At 35.7% G+C, this 24,675-nt stretch overlaps 1 protein-coding gene across 2 annotated transcripts in view; it reads left to right on the plus strand.

Moving 5' to 3' along the window:
- NBEAL1 (neurobeachin like 1) overlaps positions 1 to 24,675 on the plus strand; it is a 181,512-nt gene that overhangs the window by 107,245 nt on the left and 49,592 nt on the right. For both annotated transcript variants that reach the window (XM_046018684.1, XM_046018685.1), the window contains 11 exons: positions 158 to 333; positions 1,047 to 1,200; positions 1,695 to 1,823; positions 6,285 to 6,590; positions 6,688 to 6,837; positions 12,726 to 12,883; positions 15,409 to 15,533; positions 20,425 to 20,551; positions 21,264 to 21,412; positions 22,198 to 22,331; positions 23,933 to 24,034. In XM_046018684.1, the coding sequence (XP_045874640.1) occupies positions 158 to 333; positions 1,047 to 1,200; positions 1,695 to 1,823; positions 6,285 to 6,590; positions 6,688 to 6,837; positions 12,726 to 12,883; positions 15,409 to 15,533; positions 20,425 to 20,551; positions 21,264 to 21,412; positions 22,198 to 22,331; positions 23,933 to 24,034 (1,710 nt within the window). The remainder of the gene's footprint in view (positions 1 to 157; positions 334 to 1,046; positions 1,201 to 1,694; positions 1,824 to 6,284; positions 6,591 to 6,687; positions 6,838 to 12,725; positions 12,884 to 15,408; positions 15,534 to 20,424; positions 20,552 to 21,263; positions 21,413 to 22,197; positions 22,332 to 23,932; positions 24,035 to 24,675) is intronic.

Genomic DNA, 24,675 nt, shown 5'->3' on the forward strand with positions numbered 1-24,675 from the left:
CTCGTATCTCTAGGGCCTACTCAGCAAAGTTCCGGGTTCATCAAGACACTTTAAAAATATGTTAAATGATTACAGTCAGTATATGTGATGGTTCTTTCTATGTGCTTTTAACACCACCTCTTTCCAATAATTTAATATTAGTTCATCTTTTTTCTAGAGATGTGAGGAGGAGCTTCTTCAATTACTGACAAATATTTTGAACTATGTAATGTGTAAGGGATTAGAAAAGTCTGATGATAGTACTTGGATTGAACGGGGACAAGTGTTTTCAGCACTAAGTAAACCAGGAATATCCAGTGAACTACTTCGGCCATCAGATGAAATAAAATTAATGTAAGCATTCAGTTGGTGATTTACTCTTTTCTTTGGAGTGGATGGGAGTCTAAAATAATACTTTTTATTGAACATTTATTCAGGATTCAGTGGGTCTAGTGAGAGAAAAGGAAAAACTTCATGCTCAGCCCCTTTTCTTCTCTGTTGCCATTTTAATGGAATCTAGAGAGAAATCCAAAGCTGTGAGATTTAAATCTTTAGTTTGGGCTTCAGTAATATATAGTCCTTATTGTTTAAATTAGTTTTTATAACATGTAAACATTTGGTGTATTGTGTTCTGCAGTCTTGTCCATGTTTGAGAGTTTCCATGCTGAGGGAACCAAGTAGTGTTTTCATAAAAATTACTTCTGTAAAACACTTAAGAGTTCTCTGCAGGGCTAGACCTTCTGCAAGACCTATAGGGCTTTTTTTTCTTACCTTCCCAGTTTCCAACTTTAAACTTTTAAGTACCTACTAGAGACTGGAATTTGAATTATTTCAATAGCTTTTTTATAATTAAACAGATAACTTTTACTTTGCCTTTTATATTAAGTTTATTAAAGATAGATACTTTAGATTAAAAAGCTGCTTCATTGTTATTAAATATCTTCTGATCCTTTCCAGTGATAGCATACCTTTAAAGACATAATAATGAATAACTGGGTGTTTCTTTTCATGTTTTACTATTTTTCTAAACTTAATACGATTTTAAGAGGATTTTGTTTTGCACTTAGTTTGCTACAGAACATGTTAGAATGGACAGTCACAGAAAACAGAGAAACAAAAATGAATCCAGTAACTGCTGAAAATGCCTTCCGACTCATCCTGATCATACAGGACTTTCTGCAGTCAGAGGGGCTTGTTAATTCAAACATGTGGACTGAGAAGGTGCAGTAATAACTCCTTGATATTATTTTTCTGGTAGTCAAGGACTTTATTCAACAAAAAAATTTTGTGCCCTCTTTTTTTTTTAAAAGATTTTATTTATTTATTTGACAGAGATCACAGGTAGGCAGAGAGGCAGGTGGAGAGAGAAGGGGGGTGTGAAGCAGGCTTCCTGCTGAGCAGAGAGCGGGATGCTAGGCTTGATCCCAGGACGCTGAGATCATGACCTGAGCTGAAGGCAGAGGTTTAACCTACTGAGCCACCCAGATGCCCCTGTACCCTCTCTTTTTAGAGCATTAATATTTAATCAGATACAGTGAACATGGATAAAATGTGATAGTTAATTTTGTTAGCTATTATTAGGATAGTTCTTTTGGCTTTTACCAATTGAACATTAAGCTAGTTTTGAAATATTTATGATGTGTATTACTTTGGGGAAAACTCATCAGTAGATTTTAAGACAATGTTTTTGTTTCTCAATTTTTCCCTTGTGATAGCTTTTAGATGATCTGATGCTGCTCTTCGATGGTCTGTCAGTTTGGTATTCTGAAGGTCAAGTATGGGCAAAACTTTCTCGAATCCAAATCCAGTTGCTTCTAGGATTCATTGGAAGGGGAAATTTGCAGGTTTGTCAGTTCTTTTGAGTTACTTTCTATACTTTGCATATGCAGCATAGGAGTTATTTGTGTACTAACTAAATGATAATAAGTTTTCAGTATTTTTATTTTTTTAATAGTTCCAAAAATATCCATGATTTCCCTCGAGTTTCAGTTTTGTTAATCAGAAAGAGGCTTCAGGGGCAGCTCATTGATTGTTTCTTCCTAATGTATATGACTCTGTGTAATTTTAAGTTATCCTTTTAAAGGATTTATACTTGGCCCTTTTTATTTTCTTTTGATAATTGGAATTTTAAGTACTTGGTAGGGGTAGGTATGGTTTCTAATATATATAAACTTGCTATAATGATGAGCATATGGAGAGATTAAAATTCTATAAGGTTGCTATATTTTTTAAAGGCCATAATTTTCAATAGATTTTTTTTTCTGATTATAAAATTAACGTGCTCATTATGGAAAATACACAAAAACAAAAAGAGAAGAAAATAAATCCATCATCCCATAGCCCAAGAAGAAATAACTATCAGTATTTTTCTATGTGTATATTTTTTTCAGATGATTGAAATTTTCACATATTTTGATAATATGATAATATGAATAGTACTATGTTACTAACTTTTAATAATAGGGTTTTTTTAATCATAAAAGTGACATATTCATTGTAGAAACATGGAAAATGCAGAAAAGCTAGATAAATAAGAAGGTGGGCTTTCTGATACATGGATGGTGGAAGCTTGAATTGTACAGCCATTCAAATGCAACTGGAAAATATATGAATTAGGTACTTTTAAAAAATGATCACACTCTTATACTCAGATAATAATCCAAAATTCCAGACAGCGTTTGTATACATAGATGTTCATGGTAGTATTCTATTTTTCTCTACCTAGAAGTAAGATGAGGAAAGCTTTGGGGTAATACTAGCTTGTAATACTAGCTTGATGGCTGTTAAAGCAGTAGCAACCAGTATTCCAGAAGTTATTTTATATGTGAGGACTCTTTTTTTTTTTTCTTTCCCACTTCTAGTCACCCTCAGTGTTTATCTTTGATGAAATTTCCATAAATAAAATATCTGTTTAACTTTTCCACCATTAAATATCCAGTGTCTGTCCCATAGTAGGGCTTTATAAATACTTGTTAAATAAAGATTCAAATGGGCATACACACCCCCATGTTTATAACAACAATGTTTTTAATAGTCAAAATGTGGAAAGAGCTTAGATGTGCATCAACAGATGAATGGATAAAGATGATGTGGTATATATGTATGTATAATACACACACGCACACAGACAGAATATTACGCAGCCATCAAAAAGAAGTCTTGCCATTTGCTATGAGGTGGATGGAACTAGAAGGTATTATGCTAAGTGAAATATGTCAATCAGAGAAAGACAAATACCATATGATTTCACTTATATATGAAATTTAAGAAACAAAACAGAAACATAGCGGAAGGGAAGGAAAAATAAAGTAAGATGATAATAGAGAGGGAGACGAACCATAAGAGACTCTTAACTATAAGAAACAAACAGGGTTGCTAGAGGGGAGGTGGCGGGGGATGGAGTAATTGGGTGATGGGCATTAAGGAGGCACTTGAACTGATGAACACAGGGTGTTGTATGCAACTGATGAATCACTAAATTCTAACTCTGAAACTTATAATACACTATATGGTAATTAAATTGAACTTAAATTTTAAAAAACCTGAAGGCAAAACATAAATAGAGTATATAACCTATAAGTAAGATACCTTATTTACCAGTAGTTAGTAACCGAAAACATTTTTTACTAGCTAGTTGTTTAATTTTTTTCTCTTCGGAATAAAAACATAAAAAGCTGGGAAAGCAACTTCTTCCCTTAAAGGGATTATAATAGAGCTGCTTTGCCAATCTGGCTACAAACTCATTTTGTTTCACTCATACTTATTAGTTAATTGCCTTATATAAGTATTGACATAAATGTCAGCATTTCCTAGCTTGTCTCTAAAGCAGGATTAGGTGGTTGTTGATTTATTTAGTGTAGCATGTGGTCTCCATTTTGTCCCTAGTTAACTCAACCAGTGATGAGAATATGAAATCACCTGGAGGAGCTTTTTTAAAAATAACCTTTGTGGGTCATCATCCTTAATAATTGTATCAGAATGGAGGAACTAGGGCATTGGTATTTTTTGTAATTTCTCAGGTGACCCTAATCCAGTACTCTTTATAGTGGAGGTGGGGGGGGGGTCATATGTATCACACTACTTAATGTAGTGTGTGTGTGTATATCCAAAATTAAGACAGTGGTCAAATAAGTTATCTTGTATTCATTACAAATCTTTATCATTTTAAATAAATATATAAGTATATGGTTTATTTGATAATAAGTTAAAAACAAAGCACTAGATATTTTAACTTTAATTAAAATAAACAGTATTTTTAAAAAGCCCAGAATTGCTAGTATTGGAATTTCCTGTATGATGAGATTTTATATCCTTTTTTCTTATATTTGTTATTTGTTTGTTTATTTGTTATTGTTTGTTATTATTAGAATTAAGTTGTTTTAGTCACAATCAAAGACTAAAATGAAGGATTTGCAAAAGTCTGAGGAGAGTATGAAGGTTTCACCAGTAGAAGCTGAAGTTAAAAGGAGAAAAGTTAAAAGTCTTGAGCCATCTTAGATATTGTTTCCTGCAGTGCTATTTGCCTTTTTAAGGCTTGTGTGAAAAGACTGCTTAAGGTCTCTTAAGCCTGCAAAGACCTGTGCATACAGCTCAGACTGCATTTGAAACAAGTGCAATCATAAAGTGATGTCAGATTCTGATAACTTCCCTCTTTTCTCTTGCTTTTCTTCATTTTGAAAGTAATAAGAACCAACATTGTAATATATAGTGTTAAGTGAGGAGATAGTTTATATCATTTGTCTTACCATGGTTATATGGCTTAGATCTAGTCTGGACAGAAGGAGACCCCATTTGTGACCTAATTTACCTTCCTGTGTTAGGTTTAAGGACAATGTTTAATGCGAATATGGAGCATTGCTTTGCCTGGGCTTATTAGTACATGTATTTTCCTTGGGACGTTTAAGGGTGGTGACATTTCTGTCAAGGACTCAGTCTCTCTTGTACCTATGTTTTATGTATCATAATGCTTTGATTCCAAATAACAGAAGCATCAACCCAAACTGACTGAGTTTAGGAGATTTATTGGCTCATATAATAGCAAATTCTGTAGTTCAGTTTAAGGCATGATTTAATCAAGGATTCTGTTCCATTTATGTGCTGTTTTCACAGCACTCCTTTCCCTCATGAGTCAGCTTGTCTTGAGCTGACTGCCCTTGTCACAAATGTCTGCCAATAGCATTTGGTGCGACATGCTTCCTCATTTATATCAGATAAAAAGAGTGTTTCTGGAGCAACTGTGTGGTTCAGTTGGTTATGTGTCTGCCTTTGGCTCAGGTCATGATCTCAGTTCTGGGATAGAGCCCCTCCTCAGCGGGGAGTCTGCTTCTCCCTCTCCCCTTGCCCCGTCCTGGCCCCCTCCCCACTCATGCTCTCTTTCTCAAATAAATAAGTAGAATCTTCAAAAAAGAGAGAGAGAGTCCTCCTTTCTACTAGACATTTCTTCATGGATCTCTTGTGTTTCTCTGTATCTTATAAATAGAGGCACTAGATGTCTTCATTATGAACTATCTTTTTGAGGACACAGATATAGTCAACAACTTTGGAAGACCAAGATTCTGTCTCCCTCCAGAGCCAAAGGCAGGTTCGTTTACTGCCCAGTATAATAAAGATAGTGTCTCCCTCCAAGGTAAATTCAGGCAAATTTACTGCCTGGTGTAGTAGATTTAGGTTCCTTATGTTTGGGGTTCCTCCCCTGTACTGCAGCCACTGGTGTGCATCCATCATCTAGTCCTCTTCATCTCTCCCCATGGAAATAGCAGTTCCGGGACCCAGATTGAACACTGATATTCTGGCTGTTGGGATTGCTGTACGTCTTTGTCTCTGAACGGGGAGTCTCATGTCTTCTGCCAGCATCTGAGAAACTGTGGCAGGCTAATTTGTTAGCTTGGAGGTTAGGCAAAATCTGAAACCCTTCACAGTGCTTAACAGTTATTATGTAAAAGTTCTGAACTTGAACTGATAAGGCCATCCCCAAATGAATCCCTGTGACTCAAACAGCGATAGGAGTTGACTGAAAGATTAGTTACCTGAGCCACTCACTGTGGAAGGTGGTTGGATATTCTGTTTGGTTTCTATCGTTTAAGACCTATTGTTGGAACTAGAGATGGAATCATTCCCCTATCCTTGCAGACTATAAGAAGGAGTAGAATGGACGTTGGGGTGATTAATTATCCTCTCCACCTTTTCTGTATGTTCTGCTTTTGTAATTATGATTTTGAAAGAAATCAAAACTTCAGGAAGAGCCAGAGAACTTCTGCTAAATGTCTGCTTTATTCTGTTCTTTCTCACCTATATGGTTTCCTCAGATTTGTGCAATGGCGTCAGCTAAGCTAAACACCCTTCTTCAAACCAAAGTGATTGAAAATCAGGATGAAGCATGTTACATTTTAGGGAAGCTGGAACATGTTCTAAGTCAGTCAATTAAGGAACAGACTGAAATCTACTCATTCCTGATTCCCCTGGTCCGTACCCTGGTTTCCAAAATCTATGAACTTCTCTTCATGAACTTGCACCTGCCTTCTTTACCTTTTACCAATGGTAGCTCTTCATTTTTTGAAGATTTTCAAGAATATTGCAGTTCAAATGAATGGCAAGTTTACATCGAAAAATATGTAAGTTTTAATCTATTTTGAGTGATATTTTTCTAAGTTGTCATTTTTATAGAAGTCTATGTTAAATTTTCTGTGTATGTGTATGTATATTTACAAGATCGTGCCTTACATGAAGCAGTATGAAACCCATACATTTTATGAGGGTCATGAGGACATGGCACTTTATTGGAAGAATTGTTATGAAGCCTTAATGGTGAATATGCATAAACGAGACCGGGAAGGAGGAGAAAGCAAGCTTAAGTTTCAGGTAAAAATTATTAAATGTTTTTCGTATCTAGTTTTTTGTGTTGATTTCAAGCATTTAATGTTCAGATAAGAGTAAATACGTCTGAACTCTGAAAACAAATGGTATTTCCTGTTGTTTGAAAATTATTTCAGAATTGAGGGTGGTGGGTGGCTCATTCGGTTAAGCATCTGCCTTGGGCTCTAGTCATGATGGATTAATTCCCACATCTGGCTCCCTGCTCAGCGGGGTGTCTGCTTCTCCCTCTGCCTCTCCCCCCCTGCTTGTGATCTCTCTTTCTCTGGTAAATAAATGAAATCTTAAAAATATTTCAGAAGTGAAAGAAAAAGATTAGTCAGTAACAACTAAAAAGTTAATGTCAAAATGTTCTATGCATAGTTGATATGTAAAAAGTCTGTTAAGCTGATAGTACATATCTCTAAGGAGGCTGGGTATATATCAGTGCTTACAGAATATTTATAGTACTAAATACTTGGTTGAGAAAAGAAGGAAGACCTTAAATTAATAATTTAACTTTCTGTCTTAAACTAGAGAAAGAAAACTAATCTAAACTAGTTTCAAATAAGAAACTAGCAAAAATAAGAGCAGCAGTCAATGAAATTGAAAGCAGGAAAACAATAGAGAAAATTAAAACTAAAATCTAGTTCTTTAAAATGTCAATAAAATTGGGGTACCTGGGTGGCGCAGTTGGTTAAGCATCTGATTCTTGGTTTCAGCTCTGTTCGTGATCTCAGGGGTCATAAGGTTGAGCCCTGAGTTAGGCTCTGCTCTCAGTGTGTAGTCTTGGGACTCTTTCCCTTTCCCTCTGCACCTCCCTGCACTCACTCACACTCTCTGTCTCTCGAATAAATACTAAAATAAAATAATAAATCTTTTTGAAAATGTCAATAAAATTGATAAACTTCTAGCCAGTTTGACAAATCAAAAAAAGAAAGTGGAAAATTATCATTATCAGGAATGATGGGGGCATATCACCACTGACCCACATATATCAACATGATAATAAGAGACTGCCACCAACCAATCTATTCACATAAATAAGATGACTTAAGTGGATCAATTTCTTGACACATGTAAATTTCTAAAACTAATTCAATAATAAATTGATAGCCTGAATAATCTTATCTATTAAAGAAATTGAATTTATACTTTAAAAACCTTCCGAAGTACCTGGGCATCTACCTTCAGCTCAGGTCATGATCCCAGGGTCCTGGGATCTCTCTCTCTAATAAATAAATAAGTAAATAAATACCTTCCAAAAGGGAAAATTCCAGGCCTAAGTGGTTTCACTGGTGAATTCTATTGAACATTAAAGGGAGAAATAACACCAATTCCTCATAATCTCTTTAGAAAACAGAAAAGTAGAATCACTTCCCAAATCATCATCTGAAGGCAATAGTGTCCTCTTATTGAAACCATACAAAAATAATCCAAAAATACACCTGAAACTCCTGTAACACTGTATGTTTAATATATTGGTTAAAAATCACAAAAGTAGTACAAGAAAACTACAATCAGACTACAGATCTGGCAATATATAAAAAACTACAGTATTTCTTAGGAACATAAATGCAAACTAGATCCAACAATATATAAAAAAATAATACGTTATACGAGGTGATTTATCCTGGGAATGCAAGATTGCTTCAGCATTTGATAATTAATCAATATAATGATAGTGGACCAAGTTCATACTTGTTAAAATGAAACTAATGATCATATCCATAGATGTAGAGAAAGCATTTGACAAAATTTAACATCCATTTTATGTTCAAAGCTGACAGCAAACTAGAAATAGAAAAGAATCTCTACAAAAATCCTACAGCCAGCTTCATATTTAAAGATGGAAAACTGGGGACACCTGGGTGGTACAGTCAGTTAAGCATCTGACTCTTGGTTTTCACTCAGGTCATGATCTCAGGGTTGTAGGATCAAGCCCTATGTCAGACTCAGAATAGAGTCTGCTTGATTCTCTCTCCCTCTGATCCTCCTGCCCCCCTGCGCTCTTGCTGTCTGTCTCTCTCTCTCTTCTCTCTCAAATAAATCTGAAGTGGGTAAAAAGATGGAAAACTGAGTGCTTTTCTTGTAAGAAGAGAACTAGGTGAGAACATCCACTCTCACCAGTCCTCTAGTCACTGTTATACTGTAAGTCCTAGCAAATGCATTAAGAATAGAAAAAGAAAAAGAAAAAAAAAAAAGAATAGAAAAAGAGGGGCCCCTGGATGGCTCAGTCTATTGAGCATCTGACCCTTGGTTTCCTCTGAGGTCGTGAGCTCAGGGGTCATGGGATTGAGCCCCATATCAGGCTCAGCACAGAGTCTGCTTGAGATTTTCCTGTCGCTCTCCCCTGCCCCTCCCCCTGGTTGCACCATGCTTTCTCTCTCTCAAATAAATAGAATTTTTTTTAAAAAGAATAGAAAAAGAAACAAAAGTCATTTACCTTGAGAAGGAAGAAATAAAACTATTTGCAGATAATATGATTATATGGATAATCTGAATGAATTTACCAAAAAATCTCTTGGGATTAATGAGTTTAGCAACATTTCAGGACATAAGATCAGTACACAAAATTTAATCATATTTCTGTATACTAACAACGAACAACTGGAAACTGAAATTTTGAAAAGCACGGTCTACATTAGCTCTAAAAAGAATAAAATACTCATATCAATCTAACAAAATCTGTACAGGATCTAAAAACAAACATGATGAAACAGAGATGACCAAATAAAATTACATTTATTCCATAAAATGATATAAAAAGAAACCTTTGTAATCTACCACTATTGAATTTTGGTATATATCTTTCCTGATTTTTATGTATATATGTGGTTAAACCAAAAATAGCAGTTTTGTTTGCTTGTTTGCTACTCCTTTTCTTGAAATGTACTGTGGGGGCACCTGGGTGATTACCTTCAGCTCAAGTCGTGATCCCAGGCATCCTGGGATTGATTCCTGCTTCCCGCTCCTTGCTTGGTGGGAAGCCTGCTGCTCCCCCTGCTTGTGCTCGCTCATGCCCCTTTGCTCTCTCTCTCTCTCACAAATAAAATCTCTTTTTTTAAAACTGTTGCACTGTCCTCATAGTTCTGTCAATTTTTATTCCAGTCAATACTTTCTCTGCAACTTTACCCTTAGGTAAATATTTGATAATACCAAATCATTGATTTCCTAAGTCTAGTAATAATTACAGTAACAATCATAGTAATAACAGCTACATTTCACTGAGAGCTCACTACTTTCCTGGCACTTTAAATCTTAATCTTTTTTGATGGCAGTTATTATCAGCTTCATCTTAGAGTTGAGGATACTGGGCCTCAGAGAATTAAGTAGCTAAGATTTGTACCTAGGCCTAACTCCAGAGTTCCATTTTTTTTTTTTTTAAGGTTTTATTTATTTGAGAGAAAGAGAGCATACACACACAAGCTGAGGGCAGGGACAGAGGGAAAGGGAGACTCAGACTCCCCACTGAGCCCGATGCAAGGCTGATCTCAGGACCCCAATATCAAGATCATGACCTGAGCCAAAGCAGGCACTTAACCAGTTGAGCCCACAAAGTTATATTCTTAACCACGGTCTGCTGTACTACCTCTCTAAAGATACGTTATAGGCAAACAGTGAATCATGGAACACTACATCAAAAACTAATAATCTGGGGCGCCTGGGTGGCTCAGTGGATTAAAGCCTCTGCCTTTCGCTCAGATCATGATCCTAGGGTCCTGGGATCAAGCCCTGCATCGGGCTCTCTGCTTGGCAGGGAGCCTGCTTCCTCCTCTCTCTCTCTCTGCCTGCCTCCCTGCCTGCCTCTTTCCCTACTTGTGATCTCTATCTGTCAAATAAATAAATAAAATCTTAAAAAAAAAACAAAACTAAACTAATAATCTACTGTATGATGACTAACATAATTTAAAAAATAATAATAAAAATAAAAGATGTCTTTTTTTTTCCATTTTATTTATTTTTTTCAGCGTAACAGTATTCATTCTTTTTTGCACAATACCCAGTGCTCCATGCAAAACGTGCCCTCCCCATTACCTACCACCTGTTCCCCCAACCTCCCACCCCTGACCCTTCAAAACCCTCAGGTTGTTTTTCAGAGTCTATAGTCTCTTATGGTTCGCCTCCCCTTCCAAATTTTTTTTTTTTTAATAAACATATAATGTATTTTTATCCCCAGGGGTACAGGTCTGTGAATCGCCAGGTTTACACACTTCACAGCACTCACGATAGCACTTACCCTCCCCAATGTCCATAGCCCCCCTCCCCCTCTCCCAATCCCACCTCCCCCCAGCAACCCCCAGTTTGTTTTGTGAGATTAAGAGTCATTTATGGTTTGTCTCCCTCCCAATCCCATCTTGTTTCATTTATTCTTCTCCTATCCCCCTACCCCCCCATGTTGCTTCTCCATGTCCTCATATCAGGGAGATCATATGATAGTTGTCTTTCTCCGATTGACTTATTTCACTAAGCATGATACGCTCTACTTCCATCCATGTCGTCGCAAATGGCATGATTTCATTTCTTTTGATGGCTGCATAGTATTCCATTGTGTATATATACCACATCATCTTTATCCATTCATCTGTTGATGGACATCTAGGTTCTTTCCATAGTTTGGCTATTGTAGACATTGCTGCTATAAACATTCGGGTACACGTGCCCCTTCGGATCACTGCGTTTGTATCTTTAGGGTAAATACCCAGTAGTGCAATTGCTGGGTCATAGGGTAGTTCTATTTTCAACATTTTGAGGAACCTCCATGCTGTTTTCCAGAGTGGTTGCACCAGCTTGCATTCCCACCAACAGTGGAGGAGGGTTCCCCTTTCTCCACATCCTCGCCAGCATCTGTCATTTCCTGACTTGTTAATTTTAGCCATTCTGACTGGTGTGAGGTGATATCTCATTGTGGTTTTGATTTGTATTTCCCTGATGCCGAGTGACGTGGAGCACTAAATAAAAGATGTCTTTTAAATCCATGTCTTTAACTGTTTTCAGTGTAATTCAGTATTGATTTTTTGAAACAAATTAATACTGTTAATTTAATTCCTGATAGATGAATATCAGTGTGAGTCAGATAAGTCAGTCTTACCACTTGTCTTTTTGAAAACTAAAACTTGGGGCGCTTGGGTGGCTCAGTCGGTTGGGTGTCTGCCTTCGGCTTGGGTCATGGTCCCGGGGTCCTGGGATCAAGCCCCATATCAGGCTCCCTGCTGAGCTCCCTGCTTCTCCCTCTCCTCCCTACTTGTGCTTTCTCTCACTGTCACTCTCACTATCTCTCTCTCTCAAATAAAATTTTTTAGAAAACTATAAAACTAATTTCAGGGCTTAGAGTTATATCCTGATAGAACCTATTATCAGGGTCTATTTTATCCTGAAAACTAGACTAAGTATGTGAATTCATTTGCTAATAACTAGGCTGTTATTCAGAGAGCAGCAGTCCAAATGATGAAATTTTTCATTGTGAGAGATTTGCCTCTGTAGATTTTTTCGTCTTTGGCATTTCTTTTCCGGTCCCCAGTGTTAGTATGAATGTGGTTACTCTTCCTTCTGCTTTATTTTAAGTATGAGTCTCATTCTATTGCCTTAAAAACCAAAGGATCCCAAAGGAAGATCATTTTATTTGACTGTATGAGGTTAATAATTCTGAGTTTCTGTAAAAAATCCTATATTGAGGTACATTACACTTTTGAAGTTCTTCACATGTTTAATTTTTTAAGTTTTACAAAATACAGATAAACTATAGTTAGAATCATATGCTTCATTAAAGACAGTTATTCTAATGGAACAAGAAAGTACTGTTGATTACCAGCTTCTTTACTGCATGGTTTTTTTGGGTCAGACTTTTAAAATTCTTTAAATAAATGATTGAATGCTATTATTTATTGCTGTTTCAGGAATTTTTTGTGGAACCATTTAATAGAAAAGCACGGCAAGAGAACTTGAGGTATAATAATACCCTTAAACAACTTAGCAGCCAGCAGTTAATCACTCTGAGACGCTGGAAGGCAGTACAGCTCTACCTCACATCTGAAAGGGGACCTTGGGCTAAAAGGTAGGAGGATATTATTTATCAAATACCCTTTCTTCTTTAGAACTCCTGCCTGGAACTTTTTGAGCCAGTGTCCTCTCCAATCCGATTTTTAAAACATTCAACTTATAAAAAATTGCGTTTAATTAATTTGGTTTTCTTTTTGTGAATTACAGGTCTGGAATGTTTAGAGCTTTGTATATATGTTTTTCACATGGAGTTATTTCCCTTCCTTTTACCCTGTGATGTAGAATTTAAGTCTTGAATCTGTCTTCCTGATACTGCCTCTTTGAGCTAGTTAGTGATGTTATGTGTTTCTCTGTTTTACAGTTTACTTGATCCTAAGTCACATACATTTTGCTGAATTACATATATATATATAAAATAATGTCATATATAATATATATACAATACACTCCTTTTATTGTGGTAAAATACACATAATACAAACTTTACCATTTTAGCCATTTAAAAATATCCAATTTAGTGACGTTAAGTACATTCATAATGTGCAATCATTACCACTGTCTAGCTTCAAAAAGAAACCCTGGACCTGTTAGGCAATCATTCTCTGTTTCTTTACCCAGCTCATAGCAACCACCAATCCATTTTCTTTCTCTATGAATTTGTGTATTCTTGATACTTTATATAAATGGAGTCATATAATATGTGGCCTTAATCCTTTCACTTAGCATTATGTTTTCATTGTATTGTAGCATGTATCAGTACTTCTTTTTTTTTTTTTTTTTTACGGGTTTAGAATTCTTTTTTTTTTTTCCATTTTATTTATTTTTTCAGCGTAACAGTATTCATTGTTTTTGCACAACACCCAGTGCTCCATGCAAAACGTGCCCTCCCTATTACCCACCACCTGTTCCCCCAACCTTCCACCCCTGACCCTTCAAAACCCTCAGGTTATTTTGGCCATATAATATTCCATTGTGTGGATATTCCACATTTTGTCTCTTCATTCACCAGATGATAGACATTTGGGTTTTCCATATGGCTATTATAAATAGTACTGCTATGAACATTTGTGAACAAGTGTTTGTGTCAGTATTTTTTTAAATTTCTTATTTTTAAGATTTTATTTATTTGAGAGAGAAGAGATCATGAATGGGGTCCGGGACAGAGGGAGAAGCAGGCTCCACCCTGAGCAGGGAGCCTGATGCAGGGCCAGGACTCCAGGATCATGAGTTAAAGGCATATGCTTAACCAACTGAGCCACCAGGCACCCCTCAACATCTGTTATTTAATTCTTTTTAAAAAAGTATACATGTACAAATAAAATTGCTAGGTCATGATATAATCCAGTGTCTAACTTACCGAGGAATTGCCAATTGTCCACAGCAACTGCATCATTTAACATTCCCATCAGCATTGTTTGTGGGTTCTAGTTTCTCCACAACCTTACCAGTACTTGTAAAATTTTCCCAATTTTTAAAATTATGACTGTCCTTGTGGATGTAAAGTGGTATTGTATGATTTTTTATTTGTATTTCCTAATGACCAGTGACATTGAGTATCTTTTCATGCACTTGGCCATTTGTATATCTTTTTGAAGAAATGTCTATTCAAGTTCTTTGCCCATTTTTAAATGAGATTGTTTGACATTTTATAGCTGAATTGTAGTTCTTTTTCTCAATAATAGACCCTTATCAGATATGTGATTTGTAAATATGTAGGTTCTCTTTTCACTTTCTTGATAGTTGCCTTTGGTATACGAATTTTTTTTTTAATTTCAAAGTCCAATTTATCTCCTTTTTTTTCCTTTTGTTGTTTGTTTTTGATATAATATTTAAGAAACTATTCCCAAATCCAGGTAACAAGATTTACTCCTGTCTTTTCTTCTAAGAGTTTTAGCTCTTTTATCTCTCAAATAAATTAATATAATTAATTTAGATTAATTATATTCTCATTATTTGTAGTAAAATTATTTTACTTTGAACACTGTATTAGAATAAATTCATTGTATAGCTAATTAAGAACTTCCATTGAACAGTTAAAGAGTAAAAGATACCAGGCTAGGGTGCCTGGGTGGCTCAGTGGGTTAAGCCGCTGCCTTTGGCTCAGGTCATGATCTCAGGGTCCTGGGATCGAGTCCCACATCGGGCTCTCTGCTCGGCAGGGAGCCTGCTTCCCTCTCACTCTCTCTGCCTGCCTCTCTGCCTACTTGTGATCTCTCTCTGTCAAATAAATAAATAAAAATCTTTAAAAAAAAAAAAAAAGATACCAGGCTATAAGTGTGAAGATTTTTGTTAAATTCTTATTTTTGATACAACAACAAACAGCAAATACAACAAAGGACTTGGCATCTCAGGCGAATAATTTAGCCTGTCTTAGCTTCTTCATGTAAAAACTACAGCTGTGCATATCTATGATGGTTTTCTTTCAGGGTTCTTTGGGTCAAACGAGATAATGAATGTGTTTTTATAAAATGGTGCTAAACAAATGCAAAATTCCTGATACTTTCTTACTCTAGTTCAATCAACCAATCTTTGTAACTTCAAGCTAAGTAATTTTACTTGTTTACTTATGAATATTCATAGGAAACAAAGTCCACTTCACTGGAAATTAGCTAATGTAGAAAATTACTCCCGCATGAGACTTAAATTGGTGCCAAATTATAACTTCAAAACTCATGAAGATGCTAGTGCATTGAGAGATAATCTAGGTGAGTTCTGATGCTTGTTTAATTATTTGTTATCTTAGTGAGGGTATTGGTGGGTTGGTTATTGTTTTTGTTAATTGTTTCAGAATTGCTTACTCAGGAATGAAGGGTGCCATTTTGTTTTCAAAATGTTAAGATACTATTTACAAAGCTTTATTGTACAGAAATTGATACTTAAAGGGTTGTAAAGTTTAAATTCTGTTATCTTTGGCCTAAATCTAAGATGAATTACTTTATGATTTAGTTGTAATTTTTCAAAGAAAAACATAATTATAATTCCAAAATGATATTGTAGTTTATGTGCAATGTACTATCTCTTGTATCCATTATGGGATATTGAAAGTGTTTCTTTTCCCTTAGTCTGCTTACCATGACTGAGGCTAATGTTAGATATATTTAGAATTCTTAACAATGCTTTCAATCTTTGTTTTATAACCTGTTCTTTTTAAACCTTTAGTATCTTATATGGGCCAATGCCTTTTTCTAGAGAAAAGTACAAAAACACATAGCTTATCAGTATTTCGAAACAGATTTCGAAGAGTCTCTACAACTCTTTAGGAAACTCTGCCTTTCTAACCATCTGAGTTCATATCTCCCTTTTTGAAGACAGGTCTGTGAAATACCCAAAATATTGACTGTCGAGTCATTGGCAGTCATATGTGTACTAACTTGCTTTATCATAGCCACCTTGTGTTCAGTGACTAAGTTTTAGATGAAATTCAAGTACTAGTTTTTAAGTCTTTTTAAAGTTGCCTTAATATATTGGCCAATACAGTTGATGCCATAAATTAATCAAGAGTGCTATCTGCAATGCCTGGCATTTACAGTCTTGAATCCTACAATAAATCAGATGCAGTAACTCATTTCCTTTAATGCAAAATAATGGTCCTACCCATGAAAGAAACTCTAAGAGTATCTTATATATAAAGTCGCTTGCATACAGCTTGTTCTACCTGTATGTATCTTGAGACAATTATACTTTCTCTACTCCTTGAAATTTTACTACACTTATCACTCAGCAAATATCTTTGGTGAATGACTTGAATCTAGTAATTCTTAAAGAATAGTGTCCCCTATTGTTTTCTTCTTTTTTGTGAAGAAATCCCTCCCAGGAAATTTCCTATTCCTCTTCCTCTCCTCACCCCTTTATACTGGTACACAGATACAATTTTATGTCCCTTCTTCTTGGTTTTAAATAAATCTAGGAAAACTCGTGTTCTTTCTTTTTTTCATTTCTCAGTTTTTCTCCTACCTAATTTTCAATATACACCAAGTATAATAGTGACAAAAAGATAGTACAGAAGAAACAAAAATTCGTAGTGTTATCAATCTCTAAAGCTCTTTAAAGTTTCCGAAGTATCCTTTAGAAGTAATTGTAAAATGTTCTACCTACTCCTTATTTTTATCTGTAAGTATTTTCATCAGCTGCCAGAATTCATAGTATTTTAAAAATATTTTCTTATGTTGTTTTGTTTAACATACCCCAGTACTGCTTTGCAAGCATCCCATTGCAAATGTGCAGAATAATTTTTACATTGTGGGCTAAACTACAAAATTAACTATTATCTGTAACATTTTTTATGAGAAATTCATTGTGAATTAAACAAGTGATTTGTAAAGTATCTTTGGGAGCACAACCACTTACAAATTGTGGAATTTAAATAGTTAGTGGGACGCCTGGGTGTGTAGCTTAGTGGGTTAAGCTTCTGCCTTCAGCTCAGGTCATGATCTCAGGGTCCTGGGATTGAGCCCCACATCCAGCTCTCTGCTCAGCAGAGAGCCTGCTTCCCCCTCTTTCTCTCTGCCTGCCTCTTTGCCTACTTGTGATCTCTCTCTCTCTCTCTCTGTCAAATAAATAAATAATATATATGTATATATTTTTTTAAAGATTTTATTTATTTGCCAGAGATAGAGAGAGTACACACAAGCAGGCAGAGAGGCAGGCAGAGGCAGCGAGAGAAGCAGGCTCCCTGCCGAGCAAGGAGTCCGATGCGGACCTCGATCCCAGGACCCTGTAACCATGACCTGAGCCGAAGGCAGCGGCTTAACCCACTGAGCCACCCAGGCGTCCCAATAAAATACATTTTTTTAAATATTTGGGGGGGGCGCTTTGCCTTTTACATACGCTTTCTGTGAAGTGGTGATTTCATGACCTTACCAGTATATACGAAACGATGCTTTCTCACCTGTATTTCTAATTCTTACCTCCCTTTTGAACTTTAGACCAAGGTTTCCAATTGCGTGTTTGCCTGTTGGGATACCTCTTCCACAGAGACCTCCATATAAAAGTTCTGAAACTGAATTCGTTATCTTTCTCATTTGTCTACTCCTCACCCTAGATATTTTCTCCATCTATTAGTTACTCAGGATCATTAATATTAACCATGAGTCTATCCTTACCCTCCTAATCCCCTACACATAATAGGTATAATGTCCTGTTAATTCTCCTTTACACATCTTTTGAATGTTTTTTCTTATTCTCATTCTCTTTACTGTTGCCATGGCTTAACTTAGTGCTACCTTTTCCTAAAATAAACAGTAGTTTCCCAGCTGGGCTTTTTGCCTGACGTGTTTTCCATCCTCATTTTATTCACCAATCTTCCTTTAAAAAAAAAATTATTTGAGAGGCAGAGAGCACAAGCACGGGGGAGGGGCAGAGGGAGAGGGAGAAGTAGGCTCCCCAGTGAACAGGGAGCTTGCCCTAGGGCTCCAACGCAGGACCCTGGGATCATGACCTGAGCCAAAGGCAGAGGCTTTAACCCACTGAGCCACCCAGGCGCCCCTTATTCACCAGTCTTATAAAATTTTGAACTTACACTCTTAATGGAATAATGTCATTCATCTATATAAAGTCTGTTTTCTATTTGTGTCGGATTATCTAGATTCCTTATTTTCAGTTTTCATTGCATATTCTCACGTGCTTTGTTTAATTGTTTAACAATAAATTTTGCTATACGAAATAAATTAGGCTACATGAACAAACATGTTCAGTAAAAATAATAAATTGTTCTAGGAGAAGTGTGAGCCAGTACTTCGTAGGTATAGACAAAGGTGTGGTCAAAGCAGATTTACATAGAAAAATGCATTTGTACATTATGTTGACTCATTTTTTATGTCTGAGCAATGATACCATTTGAAAAACTAAGGGAGGATTTGTCATCTTTATAATGTTTTGTTACTTAGGGTTTTTTTGTTTTGTTTTGTTTTCTTCTTTTTCATTAGGGAAGGGTGGAAGGGCAGAGGAACAGAGAGAATCTTAACAAGGCTTCACTATTATGAATTATTTTTATTTCCCACAACTGAAATATCTTTATTCATAGTTACATACATAAATTTTTCCCAGTCCTACCTATAAATTATGCAGTTATTTTTATTACTCTTCTTACGTCACTCAGGTAATTGAGAAGTGGATGTATAATAATGATAGCTGCCGTTCATCTTATACTTACTGTGATGTGATGTATCTCCATTTCACAGTTAAGAAAACAGATTCAGAAGAGTCACCTGGTTGATAAGTGGTAGAACAGAATCTGAATTTAAGTTTACCACTTCACAGCCTTCATTCTTCCCATTATACTAGCCCTGCCTTCTTATAAAATGTATAGTTTATAAAATGTATTGCATTTATTGTATATATTTGTATCCAGAATTACTTACTAAATTTCATGTGTGCCAGGGGGAAAAAAAAAAACTTTAGCTCTTGGGTTATGTATTCTCTTCCAATTAAAGATAATTTGTCATCTTCTTTCTTAATATTTCCTTAGTACAAATACAAAGTAAGAATAGTTCTATTAAGTTAATACAATGAGAATAATTCTTTCTGTGACTTATTGGCATACTTTAGAACTAAAGAGATTACTTGGCCCATTTTGAAATATAAATAATACCATCATTAAAATAGATAACATATTTTTAAAACATTTATTCCTTTTATTATACATGTGGTAGTGTTTAAGATCACAACCAACCTAGATTACTCTAAATCATGTATAAAAACTTTTCTGTAGTAAATTGAGGGTTTTTTTCCTAAGATTTATTTAAGAGAGGGGTGCCTAGGTGGCTCAGTCATTCAGCAGCTGTCTTCAGCTAGGGTCATGATCCCAGGGTCCTGGGATCGAGCCCTGCATTGGGCTCTCTGCTTGGCAGGAAGCCTGCTTCTCCCTCTCCCACTCCCCTTGCTTGTGTTCCCTCTCTTGCTGTGTCTCTGTCAAAAAAATAGATAAAATCTTAAAAAAAAAAAGATTTATTTGAGAGAGAGCTCATGAGTCCAGGGGCGGGGGCAGAGAGGCGTGAGGAGCAGAGGGAGAGAGAGAGAATCCCAAGTATACTCACCTCTGGGCACAGAGCCCCACTCAGTGCTCAATCCCACAATCCCACCTCAGCCTAAACCAAGAGCCGACACATAACCAACTGAGTCACCCAGGGACCCTGTAAATTGCTTTTTTATCTTAGAAAATGTTAAGTCCTTCTTAGTTTTTTTCCAGTTTTATTAAGATATAATTGACATACAGTACTGTGTAAGGTGTAAAGCATAATGACTTGAGATATGCACATACTGCAAAATGATCAGAGCAGTGTACAGTTAACATCCATCACATCATATAGTTACAAAAGTTTTTTCCCTTATGATGAGACCTTTTAGGATCTCTCGTAGCAACTTTCAGCTGTGCCATATAGCATTGTTAACTGGTCCTCATGCCCATTATATGCCCAATACTTCATCTTACAACTGGAAGTTTATACCTTTTGACTCCTTCACCCAATTCCCCTGCCCTTCTCCTTTACTTAAAATACACATTATTATTATTATGTAATTAATAGTCAGGAATTATAGAAGGACTGTAATAAGATTTTTTTACTGTGTTTAATGGATATTTTATATTTATTTAAACAGGTATCCAACACTCACAGCCTTCCAGTGATTCATTGCTTTTGGAAGTAGTGAAACAAGTAAAAGTTAGCAATATGGAGGAGGATAAATTAGACCTTCCTGAAGACGACTTAACAGCCAGAGTAAATATGTATGTATAAGTATTTGAAAGAATTAAAAATTATTTTGTTCTGAAAAATGTGGCTATAAAATTGCGGAAGATATTTGCTTATAATCCTAAGTACATTGACCCTGAATAATAAAAGTTTGAACTGCATGGATCCACATATATACAGTTTTTTTCAGTAAATACAGTATAGTCCTATAAATGTATTTTCTGAATAATTTACTTAAAAACGTTTTCTTTTCTCTAGCTTACGTTATTATAGGAATACAATATGTATTATTGACTGTGTATATTATTGGTAAGCCTGTGGTCAACAGTAGGCAATCAATAGTTAAGTTTTTAGGGAGTCAGATTTATTCATGGATTTTCGACTACACAGGGGTCAGTGCCACTAACCCGGGCATTATTCAAGGCTCAAGTGTATTTCCAGAATCAGTCTATTACTGCTATGTCAGCTGTTAAGTGTCTTTCAGTATTAACAGGAACTATATTGATTTCCTTATCTCTCCTTTGTGTTATTATTGTCATCAATATAGGCTTTCATATGTTTGAACCCCAATAATATTGTTTATTTTTACTGGGTTATTGGTCAATAACATTTGGACAGCATTTCAGTAATTTAATATGCAGTAAAATATTTTTTTAAGTAATGCAAATTGCTTTCTTGATACTCTTTTCCATTTACACAGAATACATTGTTCAGTGGTTTTTGTTTGGTTGATATTTGTTTTTACAGTGATGAGAAAGAAGAACAGGATCAAAAAGAAAAATTGGTGTTGTCAGAAGACTGTGAACTCATTACAATAATTGACGTAATTCCTGGCAGAATAGAAATCACTACTCAACACATTTACTTCTATGATTGCAGCATTGAAAAAGAAGATGGTGAGGAGTTCTGGGGGAATAATTTCTGTTGTTCAATAGTTAAGTATCCAGTTTATCAAATATTAATGAGAAGAAAATAATAAGATAGGACTGGAATTGTGGTCTGTCATCTAAAAGGAGAAATACGAAGTCAGTAGGGGATTCGATTTATTATTCAACAATGTATTAAAAGGTTTTTAACGGTTTTGATGAAAGGAGATTGCTGTAAAGTTTTTATAAAATGCAATCTTAATTTTATTTGTACATTTATTTCCATCAGTTTCTCACCTAGTCCTTTGAAAAGAAAAATGATATTTAAATCTAAAATGCCAATATAAAGAGAAAAGGAAAAAATGTTTTTAAGATATAATAATCAGGATTATTCTCTGTTCTCATAAGAAGGAAGGGGAACAGCTATAGAATAACCATTTAGGGGCTCCTGGGTGGCTCAGACACTTAAGTATCCTACTGTTGATTTCACTTAGGTCATGATCTTGGGGTTTTGAGATTGAGCCCAAGCCACTTCCACACTGGGTGTGGAGACTGCTTAAGATTCTCTCTCTCTCTCCTCCTCCTTTTGCCACCCGCCACCCCCTGCATGCATGTTGCACGCACTCTCTCTCTCTCAAAAAAGTAAATGAGAGAAGCCATTTAAACATCCACTAAATTTAACGAATGATTTCTGTGAAACAGAAATTAAATCCTTTTCCTTAAGTGCTACTTTTGTCAGGAAGTAGGAGATATTTTCTGCATAACATGAGGAACTTCATATGGTACCTTGGTCACAAGTTTTCTTCTGTTTTTAGGAGTAGGCTTTGATTTCAAGTGGCCTCATTCTCAAGTTCGAGAGATTCACCTGCGGCGTTACAATTTAAGGAGGTCAGCCCTTGAGATTTTTCATGTTGACCAATCAAACTACTTTCTCAATTTCAAAAAAGAGGTATGTAAGATGCTGCCTTTCTGGAAGTCCCAGAGTATTAGCTTGTAGTAATTTTCTGGTTGGTGAGCTATACTGAAACTTTGGATTCTACTCCTTTGTGAAGTCAAAATACTAGAGGAAAAAACACGTGCCTTAGGAGCTAAGTAGTAAATTAATTTGGGGGGGATTTATGTTTGAGTATTTTTTAGGGTGCTTGTTTTCCGTTTTTAATCTATGAGTAGATAAATCAGTAAAATACTGGGTGTCAGCCAGTAGGTGCCTCACACAATATCCAGTTGTGAAGTAATATGCAATATATATGATATAATAGGATTTATGAAATTGGGTTCGGTTCAGTTAAATAATAATGAGTCAGGTATTTCTTCTGGGAATAGAGTAAATTCTTGAATAGTGTAAGTGGTTAAGAGATTACCCTTGAAGCCTGATTATCTGGATCAAGATACTAGCTATTTATCTTCAGCACGTTACTTGGGATGCTTGCCCCCAACCTTCCTTCCTTCTGTTACTCGCTTCGGGTGACACTTGCATCCGTTTCTGATAGGTCTCTGTCTTGCCTAGCTCTCTCTTCATTTTCTGTCACAGGCATCTCTCCTAATAAAATCCTTGAATATTCACTTCCATTTTCTTCATCTGCTTCGGAGATGATCTGGATTAGCACAGTCCGTAACTAAGTTTCTGTTCATTTGTGGGATCCAGGTTTACTTACAGATGATTTTGTTCAGAGGTTTCAAGGGCATTTCTGTATTTTTACAAAAGGATACTTTTTTTACTATTAAAAATAAAATTTCCCAATAGGAATATACAAAGCTTGTGTTTTTTAGGAAGCTATGTCATATAATTAAACCAACCATGCTCCTGTTGAATACTGTACATTTATTTGTATAACTTTATTTATAGTTTTTAAAGCACATTTATATATGGTTCTAATCTTTGTAGCAACCTTCAGATTCACCATGGCAAATTCTGTTACTCCTTTTTTAATAGATGAGGAAACTGAAGTTCAAAGATGAATTTTATTACTTTATTTGTATAGCCTTGAGGAATTCAGAAAACTGTAAGGGTAGTGATTATTATGTTTAATGTATAAATGAGACACAGTAAAGTAACTGATTTGCGAGTATGATTAGTAAATGACAGGACTGAATAGGAATTGGACTCCAGCTTATTTTCTGATTCAGTATCTGCTGATCATTCCATTATACCCTGTAACTTTTTCAAAAAAATATATAGCTTGACTTCACCAAAGCTAGTAGAGTAGTTAAAGCCATAATCCTCTATTAAAGAGAAATGTCCAGAAGAGGCAAATTTGTAGAGGCAGGAAGTAGATCAGTGGTTATCAGGGAATGAGAAGGAGTAAGAGTTGGGGGGTTGAGGACTAGTGAGTATGAAGTTTCTTTCAAAGATTACGAAAATGTTCCAGAGTTAGATAGTGTTTATGGTTGCACAGCTCTTTGAATATACAAAAAAAAGCCCACTGAATTATATACTCCAAAAGGTAAATTTTGTGGTATGTGAAATGTATTTCAATAAACCAGTTACAAAAGTCGCAATCCCAGTTTGTCTTGATCAATTTTTAAACTGTAAAATACTGTTTCTTATAGGTTAGAAACAAAGTATATAGTAGACTGTTGTCACTTCATTCTCCAAATAGTTATGGTACCAGATCACCACAGGAATTGTTCAAAGCATCTGGATTGACACAGGTAGGAAATTTCAACACTGTTGTAATGTTCATTTTATATTTCAGGCTTTTGCCTAAAACTTCCTCTTCTGATCATTTTATTTTGGTTATTACAACCATTCTTCCATTCAAATTGATCTTTTGAATTATCTTTGAATCTTTCTGTTTCACTAACACTGTGTCCAGTCCTTCAGCTCCCATACCATTTGGTTCATGGGGTATATCTTATAAATTCTTCTATTTTAATCATTTTACTTTTTAAAATATAACAGGTGGGCTTGCTGGGTTTTTCTTTTTCTTTCCTTTAATGTTTTATTTATTTATTTGACACAGAGAGACAATTCAAGCTTGAGAGCTTGAGAGGCAATACAAGCAGGGGGTATGGGAGAGGGAGAAGCTGGCTTCCTGCTGATCAGGGAGCCTGCTGCAGGCCTCAATCCCAGGACCCTGGGGTCATGACCTGAGCCGAAGGCAGACACTTAACGACCTAGCCACCCAGGCACCCCTTGTTGGGTTTTTCTAATAATAAAATTAATATATGCATGAGGTAAATTGTGGGAAAATACAAAAGACCCCATGGGGGAAAAAGGAGAAAAAAATCAGTTCATCTGTTAGCCAAATCTAATTAATGCTCTTGTATATTTTGTTCTCACCTATATCCCA

Source organism: Meles meles, chromosome 9, assembly GCF_922984935.1.
Source record: "Meles meles chromosome 9, mMelMel3.1 paternal haplotype, whole genome shotgun sequence".
Classification (NCBI taxonomy): Eukaryota; Metazoa; Chordata; class Mammalia; order Carnivora; family Mustelidae; genus Meles; species Meles meles.